General features: G+C 40.7%; 2 protein-coding genes across 2 annotated transcripts in view; one reads left to right on the forward strand and one right to left on the reverse strand.

Annotated features, from left to right (window-relative positions):
* Positions 1-25,641, forward strand: part of DOCK1 (dedicator of cytokinesis 1) — a 329,394-nt gene that overhangs the window by 116,926 nt on the left and 186,827 nt on the right. The window lies entirely within an intron of this gene.
* Positions 1-25,641, reverse strand: part of INSYN2A (inhibitory synaptic factor 2A) — a 32,764-nt gene that overhangs the window by 3,405 nt on the left and 3,718 nt on the right. Inside the window, exon 2 of the mRNA XM_009817039.2 lies at positions 7,214-7,285. Coding sequence (XP_009815341.2) covers positions 7,214-7,285 — 72 coding nt within the window. The remainder of the gene's footprint in view (positions 1-7,213; positions 7,286-25,641) is intronic.

The following is a 25,641-nucleotide window of genomic DNA, read 5'->3' on the forward strand; positions in this document are numbered from 1 at the left end:
TTTATTCTTGGTCTTTGACTTTCTATCGAACGTATGAAACACTATTTAATTCAGCAGGTGTTACATATTTGTACGACTTCTTTGTATTCTTGTTACAGAGCTGCAGATCTTTCCAATTCTTGCATTCATGAACTTGATTTTGTCACCCGTCACAGCTCTGACAATTTTCTTTTGCTTAGTGCTATTTTTGTTCTCGAAGTATCTATAGGTTTCCTCTCAAAATGACCTTTTCTTGAAATATTCTCTATGCCATGTGGCTCTTTCAACTTTCAAATTTCATCTGGTTTTGTCTCTTCTTTAAGCCTCCCTGTGATAACTCCAGAAACTTTAATTAGTGAGGACTATATGATGTTCTAGCATTATGCGTGATGGGGATTATAATTACTGGCTTCAGAAGTGTTTTTCCTTAGATGAAATAATAGTATTTTTAAATAGACTGACAATTGTGAATAAGCCCTACAAAAACAAGAGATGGATCTAAATACTATATGATGCTAGTACTGCAAACATTTGCCTGACACATCTGATTAGGACATACTAAAGGTTCACTTACCTACAATATTGCCAAATTTGGAACATTGGGTTGGAGTTTCTCCATATTCAGTGCCTATCTCAAAGCTTCCCTGTGCATGAAGCTCCAGTGCAAATAGATAGGCTGTTTTTGTGAACAAGTATAAGCAGTAAAGTGTTGTCTGTGACAAATATTCTGGTTTTCTGTGTTTTCTCCCTAAAGCAACAATATGCTTAGAAGGTTTACAACAGAAACTTCACCTTTTAGGGCAGTTGCCTGGGTATCAGTATTTGCGTAGATGTCATTCCCATGAAAATGCAGCCAAATAAAATCAAATCACAGACCTTTGAGAATTTTTGTTTTGATGTGCTCGTTAAACACAGGCACGAACTTTGTAATTAAAATCTCTGAAATACCTTCACAGTGAGTTGGGTCTAGTCCGGGACTGATCAAAAATCTCTTTGCTATTGCAGCTCTAAGTTACATTAGTCTGTGCTTGACTGAGCCCCAGAGCTGAGGACCCTGAGCCTGCTTCTTCTGTCATCTTGTTTTCTGCTAGGGACTGATACCGGTACAAAGGGAACTCAAAAGGAGATTTTTTTAATCCCCCCCCCCCCTTTCCTTTCCCATTTCCCAGATCTTGGTGTTACTTATTGCACAGCATGGATGGGCACTAAACTGGCTGAGGAGCCTAGCTGAAACGTGGCTCATGATGTAATTTTGTCCCTAGGAAGTACCACTGACTTGCTGTGGAACTTGGGTTTATCGCGAATGAGGCACAGTGTTGCCAAAAGGTAGAGGTAACAGTAGGGCAGTTGAATGTTGCCTTGAAAACTTATTTCTAGACACGATTGTTAATTTTGGAATTGAAGTCAGCAGGAACCTCTGTGGGTTTCTCTGTCTGTTTTGCTTTGGGCTTAGTGTCCCCCAGCCTTTGCTTTTTGCGTTTGTGAAATGGAGTTATTGTGTTCGGAAAACAATGAAGACTCGCATACCATAAGAACAAGTACCCCAGGACAAACTTGGAACAAAACTATGTTCTGTGCAGAATTTGAATTGTATTCAGGAAAGAAAGAGAAACAAAATACATTGCTGCTCGTCAGCGAAGGACTGGGTGCTCGGTGCCACCGAGACCTGCCCGACTTTCTAATTGCCTTTCTAATTGCAGTAGCACCGATCAGCGCGGGGTTCGTTTGGCCTCCAGCCATTCTCAGAGGCCCCGAGAACATCTCTGAGGTGCTTTGGGGTTTGTCTGGCACGATACGCCTGTGTGTGCACGTGTTGTATAAAGCCTACGGGTGAAATCCAGTGCTTTCAGGAAGGGTTATGACTATGTACACAGGGCCCATTGGATGATAAAGGAGGTGAGGTAGAGCCAAGGTGGATGATTTGGACACCTCAAGGCACGCGTACAAGGTGGCCGACTCGCTCAGGCTGCTTCTTTCTGGCTAATCCCATCTTCTAAATCCTAGCGCTGTGGATTAGGGATTGGTGTGGTGGATTTTCTGGTTTTGGCTGCTTGTTCTTTTAATGATTTTGGGAATGTATGTTAATGAGTTTATTTTTTGCATGCTGGCAGTAGAGTGAACTTTTTCTAATTTTGTTGCTCTATAAGGGATTGAAAACAGAGTTTGAGGAGTCATAACCATTTGGTTTTAAACATATGGACTGTGGGAGGGTATCTACCATCAAGCTTAGAAATAGGGATAGGGTTTCTTCTCTTCTAACACAGTCATATGTTACTAACATGAACCATTTTAAGATATTAGATGCTAACAGTTGAGTATGTTGGTTACTTGTAAGATCACCGAATCAGAGTAGTTCAGGTTTGGGGATTGCTGAGGGCTTTACGCAGTTGTCTCATGAAGCCTGCGCAGGCTCTGGGCAGCCTGGCCCTCTGCTTTCTGCCTCAAGGAAAAACCTTTCTCCTTCTACTCAACCTGAACCTTCTCATTTCAGCGGACGCCCATTCTGTTTACCTTTTTATTACCTAGTTTATAATGTTAAGGCCCAAATCCTGCAAGGATTTGTAGAGCGGCTTAACTGTTTGCATTTAAGTAGGCTAGGTAAAGCAGGAATTAAAGAATATCACCGTGTCTCCTTCTGGGTCACGTTAATTGGATGACATGGCATTAGCGAATGCCGCATCTTGGAAGAACGGGATCCAGATAAGTACTAATCGCTCAAAAATTAGCTTAATACACTTTTAAGCAATCTCTGTTAAATTTCCTATTTCAGCCTGAAAATCACAAATGCCTAGGATCCAAAGCATTGTCAGCATTAGCAAGCCATTAAGATGCATTTTTTTCTACTAAGCATCTTACAGTCTAGAGATAAGACGAGGAAGAATGTAAGTTAATTAATGTGGGTAGGAAACAAAAAGATGATGAAAATTGCTGTTCTCATCATTTAGTTACCTGATTTTGCTATAGTGATGATATCTTAGGAATTTATGACTGCTTGTCTTACTTTCACTTTGTATTGCCCTATTTATGAATTTTAATAATTATCACTATATCTAACCTTTACAAGTGAACTGCTTCCCTGGGGGCTCTGTGCTAGCTAGTTAATTTGTATCACCATGATTTTAATCTGTTTCATTGCCACATTTGAGAGTTAAATTTCATAGTTCTGGTAATATATTTTCTGTTGAATAGTTGGAGTGCACCTTAGAAGAACTTTAATATCAAAGACAAAATTAAATATGAAAACCAGCATATTTTAATCCAAAATTTCAAAGGAGTAAAAAGTAGCCAGATTAATAGTTGACAGAGTTTTGAGTACTTTTTCCCTCCAAGAACTACAGTAGTATAGTCTTGATTTAAGCTTGTTTGTTCCTCCTGTGCAGAAACTGGCTAGTGATTTGATCTAGTAAAAAGTTTACTTCCAGAAGGTAAAGTAGCCTTGTAAAAGCTATTGAGTACTTCTGACCTTTTCGACTGAAGAGAAGTCTAGCATGAATTCTTCAAGCTGCTCCTTCATAGAAATAATTCACGATAAAGGCCTTAGAATAATGCATAAAATATTAAACAGAAGACTCATTTTCTCATATAGATTTCTGTTCAAGGATTAAAATTCACATGGGATGGCAATTTAAACAGGAGCGGAAAGGGCAGTTACTCTAAAAGATAATCACAGAATAAAACAGGCTGTGAAGATTTCAGTCCACGTGGGTTTTGGGTATTACAGAATTGGTACAGTTTCTGCATATCAATGCAACTTCTTCTTAATGGCAAGATTTTGCTAGACTTCCATATTTAAGTTGACTTTGTCATGACAATATACCCTAATAAAACTTATTTGATCCTTAAAATTTTCAATTGTGATTCTACGTTAGTTTGTAAAAGACAGATGTGAAAGTTTGTTTGTCTTTTGTTTGTAAATTCGCCTTTTAGTTTGTGGAAGATGGTTTTGAAACTGTTTTGTGACCTTGGTTTACGAGATACTGATGCTAAGGGAATAGATTAACATTTGATGCAGATTAACATTTGCCAAAATGGTTGTTTATTTTTACTACTTAATCACATTTTTTTACTACTGTTTTAAATACTGTCCAGAAATTACTATAAGGACACGATGCTGAATACTTTTTACCAACTGCTTTAGGCTATTGCTTTGTAGTTGGGACTCTATAGTCTGGCTTTAAAACCTATAGCAATGCTGTTGCCCAATAAAAGTTTTTCTGCTGTGTTTGAGCCTAGACCCAGCTTATGGAGATGTGTTTCTTTTCCTATTGATTTCTAGAGCAGTTTAAGTTTTTGGTACCTTGTCTTTTTAGTAGTGTTTAATGTTTCATCAGTTTCCTATTTGTTAAAAAAAAATGAGAAAGTAACCTGGTTTTCCTTTTCTCCTTAACATTAAGAAGTATGTATTCCTTTCTATAGAAAGACAAAATAATATAAAAATAGATTTGGAATCTTAGCCAAAAAATGTAAATTCCATATGCAAAATAACTGTATTCTCCAAAGCTTATTCTTAGAATGTTTATTAACAGTATTGACATTTTTGATACTAAAAAGCAGCAAAAGCCCCTTGAAGTACAACAGTGGGGTGTTTTTGCCTTCCACGTTGTCTCTAGCTTTTGTGCTAGATTGTAATAATATTCTAAAAAGTCATCTTGAGGGGGAAGAATTTAATTAAACCAATTGTTTCTGCATTCTAGCGTCTCATCTGTGCTGTACCTGACATTACAGGATGCAGCTGGGTAGTCAGTAGGGCAACTTAATCGTTCCTTTAAGATGCTGTTTCACTGCAGTTTAAAAATGAAGGTTTGAAAGAGCTCTGAATACTTTTTAACGTTACTGGGTTAAAAAACGAATTGTATTTTTAAAAAAAAAAGTGACTTAGGGAAAATGTAAGGTTTCCTCTTGAAATTATTGATTTGTCCCATATAGGCATTGGTTATATTTTTCTTAAGTCTCTCCTATCTACTACTTGGTTGAAAGAGCTCAAGACTGAGGAGGGTCCAAAGTAGGAGCACGCTGTAAAAGCAGTCAGTGAACATCCAGGAGGTCAGCCAGGATCATCCATCCTCCTGCTCTGACACTGACATTTACTGGGAGCTTGCAAGGTCCAGTGCCCCTAGAGATACCCAGGTTTTCAGTGCATCTTGAATGGTTTAATCTGAGTTTTAATTTCTGTTCCTAAAAGGTGCTTTGTTCTTAAAGAGAAATCACGTAACTCTCTGCAGCATTTGTCTTGCAAACCCTTTGCGAAGGTGCGGTCTGTATCGTTGCATCTAGATGTAGAAGTAGCTTTAGCATCCTTGCTCGTGAAACGCTGCACTTCGTTCAGAGGTTTCAGCGCTGTCGTATTTGACTTGTGGAGGAGCAGAAGTTCCTACAAGGCAGTCTGTCTTAGTGGTAATTTTATCAGTGAATTTCTCTTCTGTCCCTTCTGGCTACTTATCTTGTCTTAGTAATTCTGTCTTCTCATAGTTCCCCTGTTTTGCACTGTCTTCTGCTCTTAGACTTCTTGCCGGCAGCATATATTCTCCTAATCTGTCAAAAAGCTGAGCTGATTTTTGCTAAAACTTCCCCTGGAAGCATTGCTTTAGGCAAATGCCCGGCTTCGATAGCTTCAGTCCAAATGGCTGTTCTGGTGGGAAATACAGAAGCGCTAGACCTGCCTGCCGCGCTGTTAGTCTGTCGGTAGGGAAACGCTTGACATCTGCATCTCTGGACTCATTTCATTTGCGGTGAGGGTAAGAGGTGGAAACTGGGAGGTTCCTAAACTTTAAATCTGCTGACTAGAAATCAAGATTTTAAAAAAATTTCCAATTGGATTTTTTAGCTAAAGAAACAAAAATAGTTTCCCTGATAGAAATGTGCTATGGCGCAGGGGTGAGCTCAGAAGAAGGGAGGCAGGGGAGGCTTTGTATGCTTCTAAACATTGCTCTAAAGGGAGGATAAATTAATTGGGTCCTTCCTCTGCATGGAACAGCATGGTTCCCTTCTCTAGTTAGCTGGTGAGTAGAAAAGATGGAGTTGAAGTTTTCCATCCTTTTTCCTTCACTGCTCGGCAGCTAGGAGATAATGTTTAAATAGCTCCAGGTCTTCTGCCTAAATCCAAGACCAAGCAGAGAATTAAGGGGGTGAAGGGGGAAATCCTATGCTTTTCAGACCCTGCCAACATTTGTACTTTCATTTTAGTTTGTATCTTTACTGTAATTGTCATCTTTATACATTTTCATCTGTACTATACTGCCTGATTTTCTGAAATACTCTCATAATGAGATGCATTTGTTTTCATCTTACCTGCAACGCATGAAAATATCCAGTTGGTTTTTTAAGACTGTAAAGGAGGAGGACAATTAAGTTGTCGGTATGAAACGCGTCATTGGCCTCATGATGGCATCATGTCATGCCCTCTGCCTCTCTGTTAGCGCTTCACTGTAATATAGTACATGCCAAACTGGGTGTCCTGGCTGATAAACTTTAGGAGAGGAACCTCTTCTTTAGAGAAACAAGAAGCGGTACCATGCCACCTTTTGCACCTGATCTGTTTCTAGGAGTAAATTCCAAGTATTTCCTTCTGAAGGAGAGATTATAGCAAGTACAGACAATCTTTAACAAAACCTTTTAAGCAGTCTGTAATTATTTTATCTGTTGGACAGTAGTAAACAAAACTGCATTCACCTTATGGAACCGTACACCTTCACAGCAGGTCTGCTAAGGAGCTTTTGGGACATGTAGAGTGAGTCTTCACTTGTGTGTTGCATGAAGACTGCAAATGATCTGATTTAAACAAGTTAGTGGTGCTGTAAATGTACGTAAAAGCCTGGGTAGCATTTTACGCATAAAATGGTCTAGGTTGAATCTGGTTCTCTTTGCTATAAAGTCTCTATCAAAATCGCTTTCCAAGTCCAGTTGTTACGGCTGTACAAATTTGAAGTACGTTAACTTGTTGGACAGAAAATGCTAAATATCTCTAGCTATGTGAAAATGAAGCTTACACCTTGTAACACTTCACCTCCAAAGGCTACAGCACTAGTACTGACCATAATCATCTATTTCTGAACTGAAAATTTTAGGCTTGGAAACAGGTATCTGTTGAATTTCATTAATTTAGTGACATTAAGTTTATTTTTTTAAACTGTTTTCATGTTACTGAAAAGTCAGGGCTAGCAATTGATCTTGCATCAGTGAAAAAATCATTACTTTCACCCAGGAAAAAGTGGGAATATTAGTATTTTTAACCTACCTATAGATAATACATGCACTGTTCCTGCATGTGTCGCAATTAGCCGTGTCTTGACCAGTCCGATATGAAAGCCTACAAAGACAAGAACACGAGGTCATTACAAAATAATTTGGTTTAACATGTTTTTGCCTTCTATGATACTCTTCATAGAAATGCAGAACTTCAGGGTTTCTTTTTTTTAAACTTTAATATTGAATATAAAAATCTAGCCACTGGGAAAACAGGATCAAAAATAGCATATTCAGCTTCACTGAACAACAGGAAGATGATGTTATTTTGGAAAATGAGTCTTTAATGACTGCGAGGAGAAAATAAACGATTTATTGCTGTTACACTTTCGTAAATTAAAAGGGAAAACAACAAGGAAACCAAGTTATGTGAACGTCCTTTTGCATAAAGCTTCTCTGTACCCAAGTGATGAACCATGACTGTGAACAGACACGTTTACGGTTTCCGCAGACGGGACAGTGCTGGTTTGCTGGGTTTTTTCTGCTTTCCCAAATACATGAGGCTTTTCCTAGTTATGGGTGGGTGTATAGAATGTAATACTGGAAAATGGCATCTGTTTAGAAATGTTGCCCATCAGCAATGAGGTCTGAAGATCTGTTGTGGGGATGTTTGTCTTAAAAGGAAGAAAATGCCATTTAAATAACATTTCCTGTACTCAGCTAGCCTACACCTATCCTTTATCGCATTTTGGTTTGAAGGCTGTTACAGCAGTGTCTCTTAATTTACCGATGTATTGTTTCTGACTTGATCAGTTTGAATTAAAAAGGGTTTTTTAAGGTACGCAAGTACTTTTTTTGTAGCTAGAAATGTCATTAAAAGAAATAAATTAGAAAGTTTAAAATTAAAATTTCTAAGTTAATATTTATGTAGTAGTACTTCCTTCCTTCTTTAAAATCGCGAACTGAGAATCTTTTAAAGTTATTTTCAGTTTGTGTAAAATACAGACTAGTATCTGCAAAGTTTCTTCATAGTTGTTTTTAAAAGAAATGGGTAAATACCTCATCTGTGGAAGTTTAAAGACATGGAAAATAGATCTGTTCAGGATTGTTTAAGGGGATGCTTCTGAAGTCAGGTTCTACCCTGAAGCCTGGGACCGTCCTTACCCAAAGGGTTCGACTAACAGGCCTCAAATAATTTGGTGTTGGCTTTGCTTAACAGGGGCATCTCCGCACCTTCCCTGCCCTTAGCCGCCCTTGCTGGGGGGAGAGAGCACCTTTTTCCCTGCTTCCCTGGCAACGGAACAATAATGAAAAATCCAGCATTTGCACAAACGGTGACTTAATTTTTATGTGACAAAATATCAAACCTATACAATGTAAAGTATTAATGGGAAATGATACACAAACTGTTTAATGTGCCTGTCCCGAAGATGGAAAATCAGCATTTCCTAAATGCTGCAGCCTATTTATTCATCTTAGTGAACATACTGCTTTCTTTAAAAATTATCATCTGGTCCTGTGTCACTTTTCTTTACTATTTTAAAGGTTTGAATATTGGTTTAAAAGTTTATTACATTCTTTATAAAAATATATTTTATATAAACTTACAGCTTTGAGAAAGAAATGTACTGGTGTGAACTTGAAGGCAGAGAGTGAACCTGAAGTTTGTCAGACCAAGCTTGTCTTCACAGGGGACATTTTTACTTCCACTCTGATGACTTTGATTATCAGTTGTTTGGGGTGGTGTCATGGCAAAGGGCGCTGGGCCTGTGAATACAGCTCCGTGGCACAGTGGGAGCACAGAGAGCTGTTCATAATAGGGTGAATTGACTTCTTCTATAATAAAATACTTTTTTTTCCTTCTGAAAGCAGAATACAAGGCAGCATTCTTGGTGTTCTAGTTGTTTGGCATTTGAAGAGGGTTTGGAAGAGTGTGGATTTGAAGCTTGGTATCAAGTAGTAAGTCAGTGGCCTCAAATACTTTTTATTCAGGGGAACATACTCAAATTAGCTACATTTTAAAACAGCAGCAAAGCCAGATGTCCAGAAGGACTTCTACAAAGCAGAATGTCTGTGTTATGTACTATTCACAGAATCACAGAATCACTAAGGTTGGAAAAGACCTGTAAGGTCATCAAGTCCAACCACCAACCCAACCCCACCATGCCCACTAAACCATGTCCCGCAGTGCCACATCCACACGTTCCTTGAACACCTCCAGTGATGGTGACTCCACCACCTCCCTGGGCAGCCTGTCCCAATGCTTCACCGCTCTCTCAGGAAAGACATTTTTCCTAATATCCAGCCTGAACCTCCCCTGGCACAACTTGAGGCCATTCCCTCTTGTCCTGTCACTTGTCACTTGGGAGAAGAGACCAACACCCACCTCCCCACAACCCCCTTTCAGGCAGTTGCAGAGAGCGATGAGGTCTCCCCTCAGCCTCCTCTTCTCCAGACTGAACACCCCAGCTCCCTCAGCCGCTCCTCATCACACTTGTGCTCCAGACCCCTCACCAGCTCCGTCGCCCTTCTCTGGACACGCTCCAGCACCTCAATGTCCTTCTTGGAGTGAGGGGCCCAAAACTGAACACAGCATTCGAGGTGCGGCCTCACCAGCGCTGAGTACAGGGGCACGATCACCTCCCTGCTCCCGCTGCCCACACTCTTTCTGATAATTTTCCTTAAGGGAAAAAACAGTACTGGTTTGTATTTGATTATACTTACTTTTTATGCTCTCTAAGAAGAGGGAAGTGCTATCTCTTTTTCAGTTCCCCTTTTAAAATCTTTCAGAAGTTGACATTCAGATTGTCACCGCACTGTTAAACTTGGACTCGTAAAATGTTTTTTTCCAAGCTATTGATCAAATACTAAAAACTGTTACTAAAGAGACAACATTTAAAGTTTACAGATCAGTTGATGAAAGCCTTTATTTCCCGAGGACATAAAGGGTAGTTAATAATCACCTTCAGAGGAATACAGCACAGTTGTCTTGAGTGCCTCTTTATAGGTAAAGACATAAACACACTGCGCTGGGTGCCAGGTTGGTTTTTTTTCTCATTAGTTGCCAGTTGGGACATTTTCATTCATCTTTGTACGCCTGCAAACTACCTTTCAAATGCGCAGTTAATTAATTATCTGGCTCGTAGACTAACAACCTCCTTCTTTTCTCTGCCAGTCTCTCCTCTTCTGCACAGTGCTGCAGGGTTTATGCTGTTCACGTTTCGCCTGCCTCTCTGCTCTGTTGTTGAAGAAATAATCTAGTAATAAGTTTCGTTAATGAGTTTTTCAAAGTCCATTGTTTACGAAACCAAATTGTAGTGTCCGTGTTATTTATCCTGCTAATACCCGTCCCCGTTATCCTGGATTGCTGTGAGATGAGCCCTGTGACAGAGTGTCAGCGATGACATTTTATTTGTGAAGTTCCTTAGGAAAGTGGCTGGTGGTATTTTAGGGACATGCCCGGCGCTCTGAGGGATTCACTCTAAAAGAGCGAGGTTTCTGGTGGCGGTTCTGAAAGCAAGGTGGCCACGTCATCTGTTCACAGTGAATCTTGACAAGTCTTTCTTTTTATTTTTCCCCCTAATTGGGGTGTTTGAGAACCATGGCTTTCACTGTGGGATGGGGAAAAGGTGAGAATTCTTTGTGTGAAAGAGAAGGGAGGGTGAGGAGTATTCCTGTGTGTACTGAAAACCGTGAGTGGAGAAGAGGAGGGATACATCAGAGCCCCCCCGCACGAATCTGCAGTGGTGGTGTATCCCAGTGATAGCCCACTCAGTCTGGCACAGAGCTTAGAAACACTTCAGCAAGAAGTCATATGGGGTTAAACACCCAAATAAACATATTGCAGTATTGAAAATGATACAGGTATGCCTCTGAATCCTTACCTTCCCTGTATGCCCAGGCCTGTAAAACAGAAGTATGTGTATGGTCGCTATCTTGGTTACTATGATGGTTTACCAACCCATTTCCACCAGCACCCCACCCATCTTAACAAAACAGTAATATTTTAGTTGTGATAAACTCACTGAATGCTGGTAGGCTGGTATTTAGCAAAAGCTGTAGTATATTTGGTCTTAATGTGGATGTGCCAGTTCAGTCATGAACTGTAGTCCTGCTTCCATTAACTGGCAGTGGTTTTGATATCTCACTAAAAATAAGGTATCATATACACTTTAGGTTGATGAAATGTCTTTCTCAAAATTGAGTGTTGAGTATTTTCTTTAAGTCAGTTTCTAAAGAGCATGATGATCTTTAAATGCCCAGTAATTCCAGACTTCCAAATACTTTAAAAACACATTTCCTAGTTGAAGAGTATAAGACAGACTCGTTAAGCTGATGAAAGTGGTGCTTTGATACAAGTATTTAAAAATGATATGATATTTGGGTGGTCAGTTTGAAATACTGACCTCTTGGCTTACATGTTCAGCACTGCTTGGTTTTACAGAATCACTACGGTTGGAAAAGACCTGTCAGATCATCAAGCCCAACCACCAACCCAACCCCACCATGCCCACTAAACCATGTCCCACAATGCCTCGTCCACATGTTCCTTCAACACCTCCAGGGATGGTGACTCCACCACCTCCCTGGGCAGCCTGTCCCAATGCTTCACCACTCTCTCAGCAAAGAAATTTCTCCTAATATCCAGCCTGAACCTCCCCTGGTACAACTTGAGGCCATTTCCTCTTGTCCTGTCACTTGGGAGAAGAGACCAACACCCACCTCCCCACAACCCCCTTTCAGGTATTGTAGAGAGCGATGAGGTCTCCCCTCAGCCTCCTCTTCTCCAGACTGAACACCCCCAGCTCCCTCAGCCGCTCCTCATCAGACTTGTGCTCCAGACCCATCAGCAGCTCTGTCGCCCTTCTCTGGACACGCTCCAGCACCTCAATGTCCTTCTTGGAGTGAGGGGCCCAACACTGAACACAGCATTCGAGGTTTTAGCATCATTGTCATTCACAAACTGCACTGTTCAGTGATAACATTTTTTTTCTAGTCGGATGTAATTTATGATGAACTTTTCTTACAGCATCATTTTCCGTATTGAATATGTTCAGCTTTTCAGAGGTGATTTTCCATCGAAACTGTGGATTTAGTAATGTTGCCTTCTCTGAACCATCCTATTAGTTGGACTTCTTTGTAGGCCCTGAGAACACTTTGTGGTGTCACAGTGTTTGGGTTCCATAAGGCAGTTTGATAGCTCTTTAGCCAGGACTGTGTTGTGTGAGTTTAAGTACAGTATAAATTCAATTATTTCTGTATAAATTAAACTCGTCATAAAAGAATTCTGTTGTTGATACCCCAGGGCTTTGGACTTTCACTTTCTTGTTTTCACATAATTATCTGCATAAACACTTGCATGGAATTAATCTACTTCATGCCAGCAAAGATTTTACTATTGGCATAGCGTTTCCATGTAAGTCTTAGGCAATCAGGTTGATTTGCAGTGCAGACTTACTGAAAAATAGAGCTTCTTACTGGCGTTAACTGCTAGAAACAGTTTGTGAGGACAGTCTGGATACCGGGTTCAGGAGAGCAGAGTTCTGGGTGATTAGGCTTTACTTGTGACATGGAGTATTTTGGATAAGCTACTTTTTCCCCTCCCCTTAAAACTAATTTTAGGGGTATTCCAGTGCAGAAGAGCTCAGGCTAGAGGCCAGTAACTTTTTTCTTCATTTGTAAACTAGTCAGTGTTTTTCTGTAAGAGTGAATCCTGTAAAACGTGACGTTTTGCACAAAACCAAGATTCCTACAGAAAATTTGTATTCTTTTTAGAGAAACAAAAGTTGGGTTTGGTCTGTTTTAGATCCAGAGTGGAGTATTTCACTTTGTACTGAGGGAGATCCTGGGAGCCGGGAGTTCCCCCTAAGCTACAATTCCCGTGGACGATACACTTCATGTAAAAATAATCTCAGCGTGAAGCCGTGCAGCTTATTTTCCTAATCTTAGCATCTTGATTTTGGGAATGCATCACTGATCTAAGCGTAAGAAGTATTACATTTTTTGGTATCTCCCTTTTTTCACCCACTCTTTAAGAAGGTTAAACTGTGTCACCACGAGGTTGTGCTGACCCGTCTGGTGTGAAAACTGGGGCACCTCTGCTTTGCTGTGCTGCTGCTTCGGGGTGCGGATGTGCCTGAAATGCCTAATCACTCTCGGGAAGAAGAATGTCTATCAGCCTAAAAGTGAATTTGATATCTACTTAGGTTTTTGGTAGTGAGGTGTGACCAAAAATTGTGAGTGTTGAACGAGAGGTTGTTGATTTTGCCCTTCTGGTTGTCGTCTCAGTCTCCTGGCCTCATCCTGGCTCTCCTCGGGATGCGCGGTCCCTTGGGTGCTCCTGTGGGCTCTTCAGTGCGGAGTTTTGCGCGTTTGTGCTGCAGCGTGGACCGCTCGCTTCATTCAGGCCTCCTAAAAGATGCAGCATTTGGAATCTGCTGGTATTAAGATGGGAGGTGCAGTCAGGGCAGCACTTGCCATCTTTGCGTTCCAACACAAGTTCGTTCTTGACATCTACTTCTGACTTCCACAAGTAAGACCCCAGCAAATCTAGCTCCTTCCCCTACCAGTCAGCAACTCCCCATTTTTTCCTCAGTGATCACGCTAAGAAAGATGTTCTAGTTTCTATTTGGAAAAATATTTATCTTGTGGTTGCTGAAGGAAACCTTTTGGTTTAATTAGATTGCTTTCTGGGGAATTGGCTAGAACCTGTAGTGCTTCATGATTTTTCTTCAAAAACAATAAAGAAAATAGACTTGAGTAAGTGTGATCTTTATTTATTTATTTATTTAACCCTGTCAATATAGGAAAGTAAACCTGGCACTATTCATTACTGGTTTGATGGGATGGATGCTGATCTGCAAGAAGGGAATTCAGTGCGTATACTGGAATGTTTAACTGGCTTCCCTGGTATTCATATTATTACTGTGTTTCGTACTACTTCAGCATCTAACGCATTTTGAAAAAGACTAACAAGAAGTCATTACTGCAATAGCTTTATTCTTTGATACCCTACGTCTGGTATTTTGTTTCCGTATGGATGTACGCGGATGGGCATGGTTAGTCTCCTGTGGTATGTGGTGCTGTATGGTCATGTCATCCAGAAAGGATGGATGTTGGTTAGTTGTATTGCTGTGTCTGCGTCTGTCTGGCTGTGTCACCTTGGGAAGGGTATCTCATCTCCATACTCAGTTTTCACATATGCTTGATATCTACATTGCATATTATTTTCAGGAGGCTTTCCTTTTATTGCATTTCTTTGAGCATTCTTGGCACAACCTGAGCTTAACCTCAATTAACACTTCCAAGTATTAAAATATTATAATGGAGAGCAACCATTTTGCTGACATGGACTGGCAGTAACTAATAATAGGCTGCAATTTTCAGAGCAGCCCAAGGGAATTACACCCTCCTAATTCCTGTGAAATGCAGAATTGGTGCACCTGCTTGAGGCTTTTTTTGAAAATACCAACTGTAACACCAAAATCTTTGCGTTTGAGTAGTTTTTTGCTCGGATAAATTAGAGCTGAGAGAGGGAAGCTTAGATCTGTATATTCTGATTTTTTTTTTCTGTTGTTCAGTAGGTAGCTAGTGAAGGGGCACTAATTCAAGTATCCTGGACGTCTTTTAGAAACAAAGAAAAAAAAAAAATCTTACAAGGCGATTTGGAAGGATAGCTCTGTTACACCTGGATGTCTTCCCTTATCTGCAGCGATGTAGGGAATACTTCATATTAATTGAGTTACTTAATGGCATGATTTTACAGAAGTGGCTGTGCTTCAGCGTGTGTTTATGCGCTGATGGGTGTGCTCTTTAGATGATATTGATGTTCATCACACTTTTGATGTATTACCACCAACAAGGAGGATAAACAGACTTCAAGAAATTTTTTTTGTTGATGTTTTTCTTAAAATATAGTGAAACAAATTATCTGAAGAAGGCAGTGGGCCTTTGAAGTGGTTTTGAAGTGACAGTTCTGGCCGCGCTGAATAGCTGAGGAAGAGTAGGGCATTGTTCTCCTTCAGTCTTCGTATAAATGGGTATTATATTGCCGTGCATGGCCTAGGCCTGCTGGGATTATTTATAGCATAGCTAGTTAAACACACTAATGTTATCTGTCTTTACAGAATAATGGTTTAAAAATAAATAGTCTGGTGGAGAACTTCTCAAACTCTTTGTTTCCTACTGTAAGGTATTACAGAGCTAATATTGCTAATAACTGTGCTTCAAGAGAAGATTATCTATACTTACTATTAACATAATTTGCCTTTTGGCAGAATAAGATGGCTTCACTGTGTCACGTGTGTTTTAGTTGTCCTTATGACTTGAATAAGTCATGCTCTAGCTATGTAAACTGCGGGAAAATCCCTTGTATATGTTTTGCAGGTTAAAATAAATCCTGCTTAGCCATATAGGTTTAGTCTAACCTAGGAAAGATTTGCTGTTCTAGCTCGATGGAAAGCCTCATATAAATGCATTTGTGTCAGCAAAATCATGTTTCTGTTGGATTAATATCTGCCTCTGGTTCCCTTAAGAACTTATATTCTGCCATCAAACCAGCAGGTATATACAGGTATAAAACACCTCGGGTCAGCCTTTGGCTCATATAAAGGTGTTCTGAAAAATCACTTGCCCAGTGGACAAATTGTTTTAGCCTTACTGCTGCTGTGCTTTCATTACATTCATAATTACCCATTAGCAGTTTTCATTTATAGATGATAGGGGTACAGCCCGATAAAAATCAAGAGTAGTGTTGTGCTTTGAGCAACTATCTTGAGGCTTTTCTGTTTGCTGTCTACAGCTGGATATAAACATTGAATTGTTTCATGCTTGCCAGAGCTATGTTGGATTTAGGTGTTTGGGTTTGGGGTTTTCTTCCCTTTTTTTCTTCCTCCTTGGCTTTCACCTAAAGATTTTTCTTTTTTCCCTGGTGTTTGTTGGCATTGCTTATTTGGTTCCCCAGTACAAGCCCTGGGAGCATCCTTGGTGTGTCTCCCAGTAAACGTGGGCCACTTCTGTCTGAGAGGATGTGTTCCCCTTGATGTGACAAAGTAGGGCTTGGCTCCAGCGGCAGTGAGGAAGTCCTTGGACTGCTCGGAGCAGCTAGGTGCTTCAGTGTGCCCCACGTCACATTAGGTTGTCTTGCATTGAGCTTAATTATATTTGCAATAGATTCGTTGTGTTACGAGTAGAAGCCAGCTCTTTGTTACTCTCTGTAGCTTTTTGCAGAGAGGCGAGAAGGGCTGTGGCGCTGTCTCGTACCTCTAACAGATCCACCTGGCTGGAAGCTGTTGCCCGACTTCCTCAGCAAAGTTACATGGACTTGGTAGTCAGGATTTGCCGTTGTGGTGGTTCTTTCCCATGCTGGTCTGAAGTTACCAGCACAGCTTTTCTGGGAACCAACGTATTAGCAGCTGCAGCAGAGCTCAGTGCCTGCGCGCTGGAGCACACGTGCAGAAATCCTATGGTACAGAGCTCAGGCACAAACCAGTTTCCTTCTGGGGGATGTTGGGAGCTGGGGAGCACTCACTGAGAGCCACGCAGGTCTAAGCAATACCAGCTACCTGCCCCTGATCTGAATGTACCCAGAGGCATTGGGTACTTGGACGCAACATTATCCTTTCCTTCCTAGCTTACATCCCTGACGGTCAGCATCAATGGGGTGGTTTTCCTTAAGTAGTTACTATGTGAGGATTAACGAAACCTTAACGAATACAGCTTTCCTCTCTCTGAGGAGCACGCCAGCCCAGGAGCTGCAGGGAGCGTGGGAAGAGCCCGCAGCCTGGGCAGATGCGCAGTGGCCCGGCTGGAGGGACCGAGGACCAGCCCGTACTGATCAGTGAGCGTGGCCGTCAGAACAGTGGGGAAAACTAGTCATCACGCTGGGTACAAGTATGTTTTAACACACACACACACAAAAAAGGCAAAAGAAACACTGCACAAATTGACTAACTCATTTTTGAAAGGTTTTTTTAACTGGTGGCAGAGGATGAAAGCAGAAATCCTGTGATGCTCTAAAACAATATCAGAATCTTTTTTCCACTTTTTTTCTCCTATCTGTTTTGTTATTACAGGGCTGATATTATTCATTTGGTTTCTGAAAATACTTTGAAATGTACAGAAGCTCAATGGTGAGATTTTTCAGACTGTTTCCAAGCCAGTAGTTTGTTGTCTTTTACCGAATCCTGACAGTTGGAAGCAGATGACTAATTTTCTTTTTGAGGTATTTGCACTGTGGGCGTATGGCATGACTCCCAGGACAGCAATTCAAGTGCTTTCACCCCGTAAATACATTTTATATTATACTCAGATTAGTCAGGCAGTGAACAGTTTTAAAAAAAATACATATTTTAATAGGGCTGTCTAGTGATTAAAAAAAACCCGAAACCCTAGGAATGGAAAGAATTAAAATGTATTTCAAGTGACATCACAAAATCTTATAGGAATTTGGTGCATACGAGGTCTAGCGTCTCTCTTGAGTATTTTGTGCCTCTATTGTCTCATCAGAAAAATCAGGAGGATAATTAAAATGTCAACTCTTTATATTAATAATAACTCAGGGAATTCGTTTGCTCTAGCCGAGTAGGAACTGTATTGCTGGTGTGTAATTCTTAGGCCAAACACTTCCAGCGGGTTATCAGGAGCACACTCCGGTAGTTACGCTAAGGTGAGGTCTGTGTCTTTACCTCTTGCGCTCTAAATCTCTCTACTGTGATCTGCTCCTGACCTCAGAGCATCGTTACTCGGATGCCCTGAGACTTTTGAACCCACAGCTGATCATCAGGTCTGCTGCACCCATCCTTTTACCGCAGCTTCGGAGCGTGTTACGCTCCTTTTCCGAGTTCCCGTTCCTCTTCCACTCCCAAATCCACCTAATTTTAAAATTAATTTCTTCTGCATGTAATTTTTGGGACTAGCTGGGGCGATGTGTTCAGTGGTGTAGTCATCAGGCAAAAATCCCTGCCTCGCACCTCCCTGTTGCTCCCACCCTGAGCTGAATTGTTTCTCAACTACAGAGTGATTATCCAATTCCCTGTACTGTGGCTAATAGCCCTTCGTCAGCCACGGCCCCGAGATTCATAACTGCACGGTTTTAATGCAAATGAAATCCTCTCAACCGATCAGACCAAAGGGTATTTCATAGGTATGAACTAATAGTGTGTTTACGGGTGAATAATTGTATTAAAACACAACATCTTGGATTTTGCTTGACTCGGACTTTTAAATTAAGATGACTACTATCAGGCATTGTTTCTATAAAGGCTGGAAGATAGCAGAAGTAAGAAGTCTGTGGTATTTTTTTTATAATTTCAAAGTGATTGAGATTCCAGTGCAAGCTCAAATACTCTGTATGCATTACGTATATAAGCGTATACCAGCTTACAATAATAACTACACAATATGCAAACCAAAGAGCTTGTTTAAAATTCTAAATATTATGCAGTAGCATAAAATTAAGAATATGGAGTACTATTGCTGGCCACTGTTCTTGCTGATTGTGTAGTGCTTGCAAGAAGGATGGGGAATTGTATGGAGAAAAAAACAGCAGGAAGGACCCTGGAAGTGCTCAACTCTTTTTTTCTGTTGCAGCTTGAATAACTCTTTGCAGGTCTCCGTACTTTCTATTTGCTGATTTGCTTAAATAAGGGTAGTTTGAAATTCCACTGCAGTACAGGAGAATCTGCAGAGCGGCAGTTCGTCCTTTGGTTAAGCTTTGTACACACATGCTTAGAAAGTCTTATCCCTGGGAATTTTTTCTGAGCTTGTATGGATAACAATGAAGTAAACAAATCTCTTTGCGTTTACCAAAGAAATTACCTAAGTCATGCCAGGTTGAACTATTCAGGAGTGTAAATTGCCTTGTTAATGTGAAAATACCTCTGCTCATCTCTACGATCCAGTGTCTTGTGCTGATGAATTATTAGACCACACTCGGCTTCTATCGCTGATTTTCTCAGGATATCGGAACCCAGAGAAAAAAATCGTACTGTACCCAATACAGTGCTGTCCGTCGTCTTCTGGTTTGTTCATGCAGCGAGTGACGTGGTGAAAAACATCCTCCATCAGCCTCCGGGCTAAGCACAGCTGGACATGCTTGGAGAGATTCCCAACCTCCCTTCGAATGGCAGTTTTCCTTTCTGGTTGACCTGTGACACAGCCGATCCCTGTGCTGCTGCTCCATGAGATGCGAAAACAAACCTTCACAACAAACTGTCACAAAAAGCTCAGAATTGCCCCGATTTCACTTAAGTATTCTATTAAACTGCTGCTTTTCTAAGTGTTCACTTATAACATGGAAGAAATGTTCAATGATGGGGAAGAGTAGCCTGGTGCTGACTGCAGACAGCAAATACGTGCCTGTGCCCCTGTGTTGGACTGCTCTGCATATTTTAACTTGGTTATCTATTTACTCATCTATCTTCAAAATTCCTCTGTATTTGCAAAGCTCAGAATAAAGCCACGAAGAGCTACGGAACAGTGTAGACCACCTTAGTTTTTTCAAGGTCTGAGCTGAGGACAGTTCCTGGATGTGTAATTAAACAGCGAAGCCAGCAGTGACACAGAGGTGGCATGCAGGGGAGGATGGACAGATACGTGCCGTGGAGCTCCTCGCTTAAAAGGTGTTTCCCTCCAGTTTCTGAAACAGTCCACAGATACTTAAATCCAGCTCAAACTCTTCATCGTCTCCAACGCTTGGAGTTCAGGACCCTGAATGTGCTGCACAGGAGCTTTCTTAAGATTGAATTGCGTATTTGTGTCTTAACTCTGGAACTGGGGTAGCAGGGCGCCTCAACGGTTTAAAAACAAAACGCCCCTCTTCAGACAAGTCTTTTTACTAAAATTGTCCAGTCAAAATCCATTTTTCTCCAGTCGTGATAAGAGATAAGTATATCTTTGTGTAAGCACAGGGGCTCAGAAGTAGGTGTCAATTAGAAATCTGGGGATTAATCTCTTGGCGAACGAACAGCAGTGAGAAATTTGACACTATAAAGCTCATTTTGTCTCATTTTTACATGAGTGGATAGGTACCTGGCTCATTGCTCTGTCTCTTTGGATTCTAATATTACCGACAGTCAAAACGCAGTTATTAAAGGATTATTCTAATTGTGTAAAGTGAAAAGTGGTAATTCAGTACCTAAATAACATCCTCTTTAAGACTGATTTAGCAGAAAACCTCTCCTTGAAGGTATGTAATTTGGACAGCTCGGTGACAGTTGGAAAAGCTTTCTTTATGATCTGCGGTAATGCACATGGATATGTTTAGCAAGAACGTAGTCTGCTTACACTTTTTTTAATCGTTCCTTGTAAGACTTCACCAGTGTTTCCAGATTTGAATTGTGGAAGTTTGCTTTTATTGGCCTTTGTGTCACTGCAGCCGATCTGATGGAAAAGTCTTGAACCTTAATTTCACTTCAAAGCCTGAAGTGCTGTTGAACCTGGCAGAGGGAGTTGTGGTGGTGAATGATATTTAATCTTGTTTTTAAAGTCTGCTGGGCAGCAACTAGATAGAAATCAAATTATTTTCTGAATACGTCAAATACTTTTTCTTCGAATTGTTCCTGTATAGTATATGCAGATAAATAGCTGCAATGTATTAGCAAAATAAGTTATATTTTCTGAGACTCAGAATGTTCCTAGTGTCATTTTTTTGAGAAAACAGAGAAAGCATTAAGATCAAGTAACTTTGCTAAAAAGATTATGGTGCTGGTTTTTTGTTTGTTTGATGTTTATTCCACATACTGCTTGTTGCTAACAGTTCACTTTTCATTTTTGTTCATCATTGTTTGTTTGTTGAAAACCTTCTACTGCTGTATTCCTAACAAAGGATGCTTAATAGAATCATAGAATCATTCAGGTTGGAAAAGACCTTTTAAGATCATCAAGTCCAACCGTAAACCTAACCCTGCCAAGTCCACCACTAAACCACGTCCCTCAGAGCCTCATCCACATGTCTTCTAAACACCTCCAGGGATGGGGACTCCACCACCTCCCTGGGCAGCCTCTTCCAGTGTCTGACAACCCTTTCGGTGGAGAAATTTTTCCTAATATCCAGCCTAAACCTCCCCTGGTGCAACTTGAGGCCATCTCCTCTTGTCCTATCACTTGTCACTTGGGAGAAGAGACCAACACCCACCTCACCACAACCCCCTTTCAGGCAGTTGCAGAGAGCGATGAGGTCTCCCCTCAGCCTCCTCTTCTCCAGACTGAACAACCCCAGCTCCCTCAGCCGCTCCTCATCAGACTTGTGCTCCAGACCCCTCTCCAGCTCCGTCGCCCTTCTCTGGACACGCTCCAGCACCTCAATGTCCTTCTTGGAGTGAGGGGCCCAAAACTGAACACAGCATTCGAGGTGCTGTAAGCTAGCTTTGACAGTAGGGTTATTTAACAGTGCTCTTTATCTTAAATGCTACAGTGTCTAGGTACTCTGAGCAGCTCTGATGTATGTCCCAGGAATGTCTGTGAATTGTGAAAGTTTGCCCTTTTTACCCCCCTTGAGAATTTGATCTGAAGCTTTGATTATGAGCAACAGAATAAATTTGTCCAACTCTAATGAAAAATCCTATCCAAAAGATAAATCTCATCACGTTTCAAATGTCTGTGAAATACTGTGCTATGAAATACTCTTGTTACCTGCCCTTGTAGATCTAACTCCAGATCAGTTTGTTTTAGTGGTGTAATTCAGAGAAAGTGTAATACGAGGTTAAACCTTGGGTGATGCCGGATCTTTTACCTGGAATGATACTGGATCTTTTAATCATCAGTCTTACATAATCAGCTTTCATTTGGGGTTACGGAGAATTTTAAGCAAGAGGGCTCAAGGCTGCTCGTATGGACTTAGAGTAGGTAATGAAATAGTCTCCATTAGGAAATAGGCAGTTTTGGCAGATAATGAAATGATTCCAGGGACGAGATCTGTCGAGCTGTGAGAGGTGTCAGGGTGTAGCGTATTGCTCTGCCACGTCTGCTTGATTGGTGCTTGGGGGAATACAGAAGGGAGAAGGCTGGGCTACTGTTTTATAGCTTGGAAAACTGGGTTACTTATGGGGAGGGCAGGTAAATGGACTTTTACAGTATCTTAACACTTATCCAGCTTTCAGGGAAGGGTAAGTGAGCATCTGAGTGATGGTTGAGGGATGAACTGTACTTGGAAATGAGCAGAGGACAAGGGCGATAGGACTTGTCATGGGTCCACATGCAAAGAAGTCATCTTAAAACTGCTTTAGTGACCTAACGGAAAAGCATAAATTATCACGTAATGCACTTTGCTGCAATATAGCTTGAAGTTTATAGTGTGACACATAGACCTTTTGGGCAATGACAAAGCCTGACAGTTCAGCTATTAATAATTCAAATTAAGTGTGTACTTACAAAAAGAGAGGGAGTAGTTATATGGATGGCTGTAAGAAAAGGAAGAGAAGGGTGTTCTGTTGCTGTTGGAACTAGAAAATAAAAACTGCTACTATGGTAGTTGAATGCTTCACTCTGAGAGTGATCTTTGTGGAAACAGCAGAGAAAATGGTATGTATGGATTAGAATTTAAGAAAAAACACCCAACCATCCACTGGCCCAAGGATCGCAAGGTCCACAAAGCACTGATTTGTGCAAAAATGATTTCTTTTCCTTGACTAAGGAAGATGCATCTAAAGAGATTGCCTGCCTTTGCCTCAGCAAGGTGAACTGTTACAGTCTCCAAGGTGTCTTGGTATATCTGTGTTCGGGAACGATCTGTAAATGATGCATACTCTAAAATGCCACAACTGTAGTGAGGGTAAAGAGGTAAGAATTTAGGAGGTGGTTTCAGGTAGAGTGGTAGTCAGAATGAATATGACCGCTCCGAAGGACAGGCAAAACGGATGTATGTGAAGATCACAGAGTTGAAAATAAAGGTAGTCATTGTAGTCCTGTTCCAAAGGGCTGCTCTTACAGTCTCTTAAAACCTGGTGGCACTCAGTATATGATACAATTTGTGCATCACAGATGGGATCTGTTGCATGCTTTCTGGTTTTCCTATATTTATTTGTAGCGTAGCTGTCTTCTGCTGTTAAGCTTATCTATGTATTCCTTCCCTCCATTTCCAGGTTTTCTCTTAGAAACAATTTTCTTAAACTTTTCCTTTGCCATGTCTGTAATTGAAAAAGCAAAAGAAAACCAAAGAGGGAGGGAAATCCCGAACAAAACCATGTCGTATTATTTCTGCAGCTAGCCCATTACTTCCTAAGGCTGTGCTTTCAGCGGCTGTATTCTTGTAAACTCTTTAAGCTTTCTTTTCTCCTTATGTGAAATAAGGAATTCCCCAGTTTTTAAGAGTATTGGCTCGTGCGTGTAGATGGATTGAGTTAGACAGCAGAGGTTGTTACTACCTTTATTTGCTCTGTCTCCTTAGTCTGAGCTGAATAGCTGAACTGGACTTGAAGCAGCTTCTGAAAAGGAGAAAAGCAAACAATCGGGGCAATAATTGCTTTGGCTCTCTGACTTCCATTTCCCATCGTTCCTGAGTCAGGATGATAAGTTTATGCTCAGCTCTTGTGACCTTGAGGATGATTGCTTGCAGTATTTTTAAGACACAAGTACTTGGGTGAGGATGCTGTCTCTGCAGCGGGGGAAGCTCTCCTCTCTTCTTTGATACAAACGTCCATCCAGACACACCAGTGTTGGTTTATTTTCTGCTTAGAAATGACAATAAGAGACACAAATATCCCTTATTCATTGGAAAACGTGTAATGCCATTTAAATTCTGTCCATGAGCACATGTTCTTTCAAAGCCTCTTCGAAGGAGCCTGGGACTGCTGGTTTCATGAATGTTTGTTGAGAGCTCTTTAAATTCCTGAACCACTGTCGACTAATAAATGAATATAAATTATCTCTGAAACAGGTTCATTTAACTGTCTAATGTGTAGCATTTGGCCTGTCAGAGTCAAAATACTGTGACTTATTTTTGTATGGCAAATTGAGTACTTTGTTTATTAAAATTGCCGATTTGTTGTATAATGAGGAGGGCCTAGATTACTGTTACTTTTCACGGTGAGGATTTAAAGGGCAGGTCATCGATGTTCTGCAGCAGCAAAATATTTTTGATTATCTGTTCTTCTGTTATATATTTCATAGGTGTTACTTAACCAGGTTTTGGAATTAGTGACTTGCATTTTGCTTTCAATCCTGTCGGCCTTAGCGAGGCTCCAGACAGAGCAGGATTTGGCTTGCTTAATTGAATGCGCTCTATCTGAATACGGACAGATACGTCTATAGTTGATATAGATTGCTAATAGTTTACTAGAAGAGAAAGTAAACATCATTCGAAACATAAAACTTGTTTTGTGTTGTAAAGCTGTACCTTGCATCATGTAATATTCAACATTTTTTCAACTTTGAGCTGGGAGTCTTAATTGAAGCTGTAGCTCTGTTACTTTTATTTACACATGACTTAATACAAACATTGTTGAATGCCTTCTGCTGTGATGCGATTTTTTTTTTAGAAGCTTCCCCATAGTAAAGGTATAATTACCATTTTGCCAAAGGTTTAGTAAATAATGATGCACATAAGAAATACACAGTTTTAATAATTTCCTTTGAAATTGGGGGGGTCACAGGTTAGCAATAATGATTTCTACCCCCGTCCCCAAATCTGCTATGTGTTATTTCGATAGATTGAATGCGTTAAAATTATGCAGTGCCTGATGGTAAGAGCTGTGTTTCCTGATGGCCCAAACTTTGCATTCTGTGACCAATAAATGGGGCCTGATCCCAGGTCAGAGGAAGAGAGAGGTGACGCTGCACCCTCGAAGGCTTGCATTTGGCAGAGCAACGTCAGCCCTCGGCTCTGTTGGGTGTTAGAGCCGCTCGGTGTTTCTCCTCCTCCTCAGTGGGTTTTCCCTTTCTTTTCAGCAGAATTGAGTGCTGTATGTTGTTGCTAATTGCAGATAATGTAGTACTGACATTTTGAAAAGTATACATAGATGATATTCACCCCAAGGATGATACTGCTATCTTCAGAGATGCTGATACAATTTTGCTGGCATAGACTCATTTAGTGATGAATTGCCGTAATAGCAGTTCAAGACCTACAGCATATTAGTGAAAATGAATCCACTGAGCACTAGTCCCATGGCACTGCAACAGCACTTAAAGAGCACTGATTTTCTTGAAGGGAGAAAAATCTGATTAAGAGATTTAGCTGCAGGTTTGGGTTTTTATTATTTTTTTTTTACCATCAGTGTGTTATTTGTATTTGTTTCTTGATGTATGTTATTGTAAGGAATTTAATATACATAAGAAAACCAGGAGAGTATCATAAACACAGAACATTGTTTTCTAGTTTAGCAGATGGAAGACTCATATATGCTGCAACAAGCAGAGATGTAGCAGTGAGTACTGCTTTTAATTTCTTGTTATAAACTGACCTAACACCTGGTTATAAAAGGAAAAAAGATCACCATGCTAAAACTGAGAAGATACGTAATAGTTAGTGTACACGGGGGTGGG

Source organism: Gavia stellata, chromosome 9 (assembly GCF_030936135.1).
Source record: "Gavia stellata isolate bGavSte3 chromosome 9, bGavSte3.hap2, whole genome shotgun sequence".
Lineage (NCBI taxonomy): Eukaryota > Metazoa > Chordata > Aves > Gaviiformes > Gaviidae > Gavia > Gavia stellata.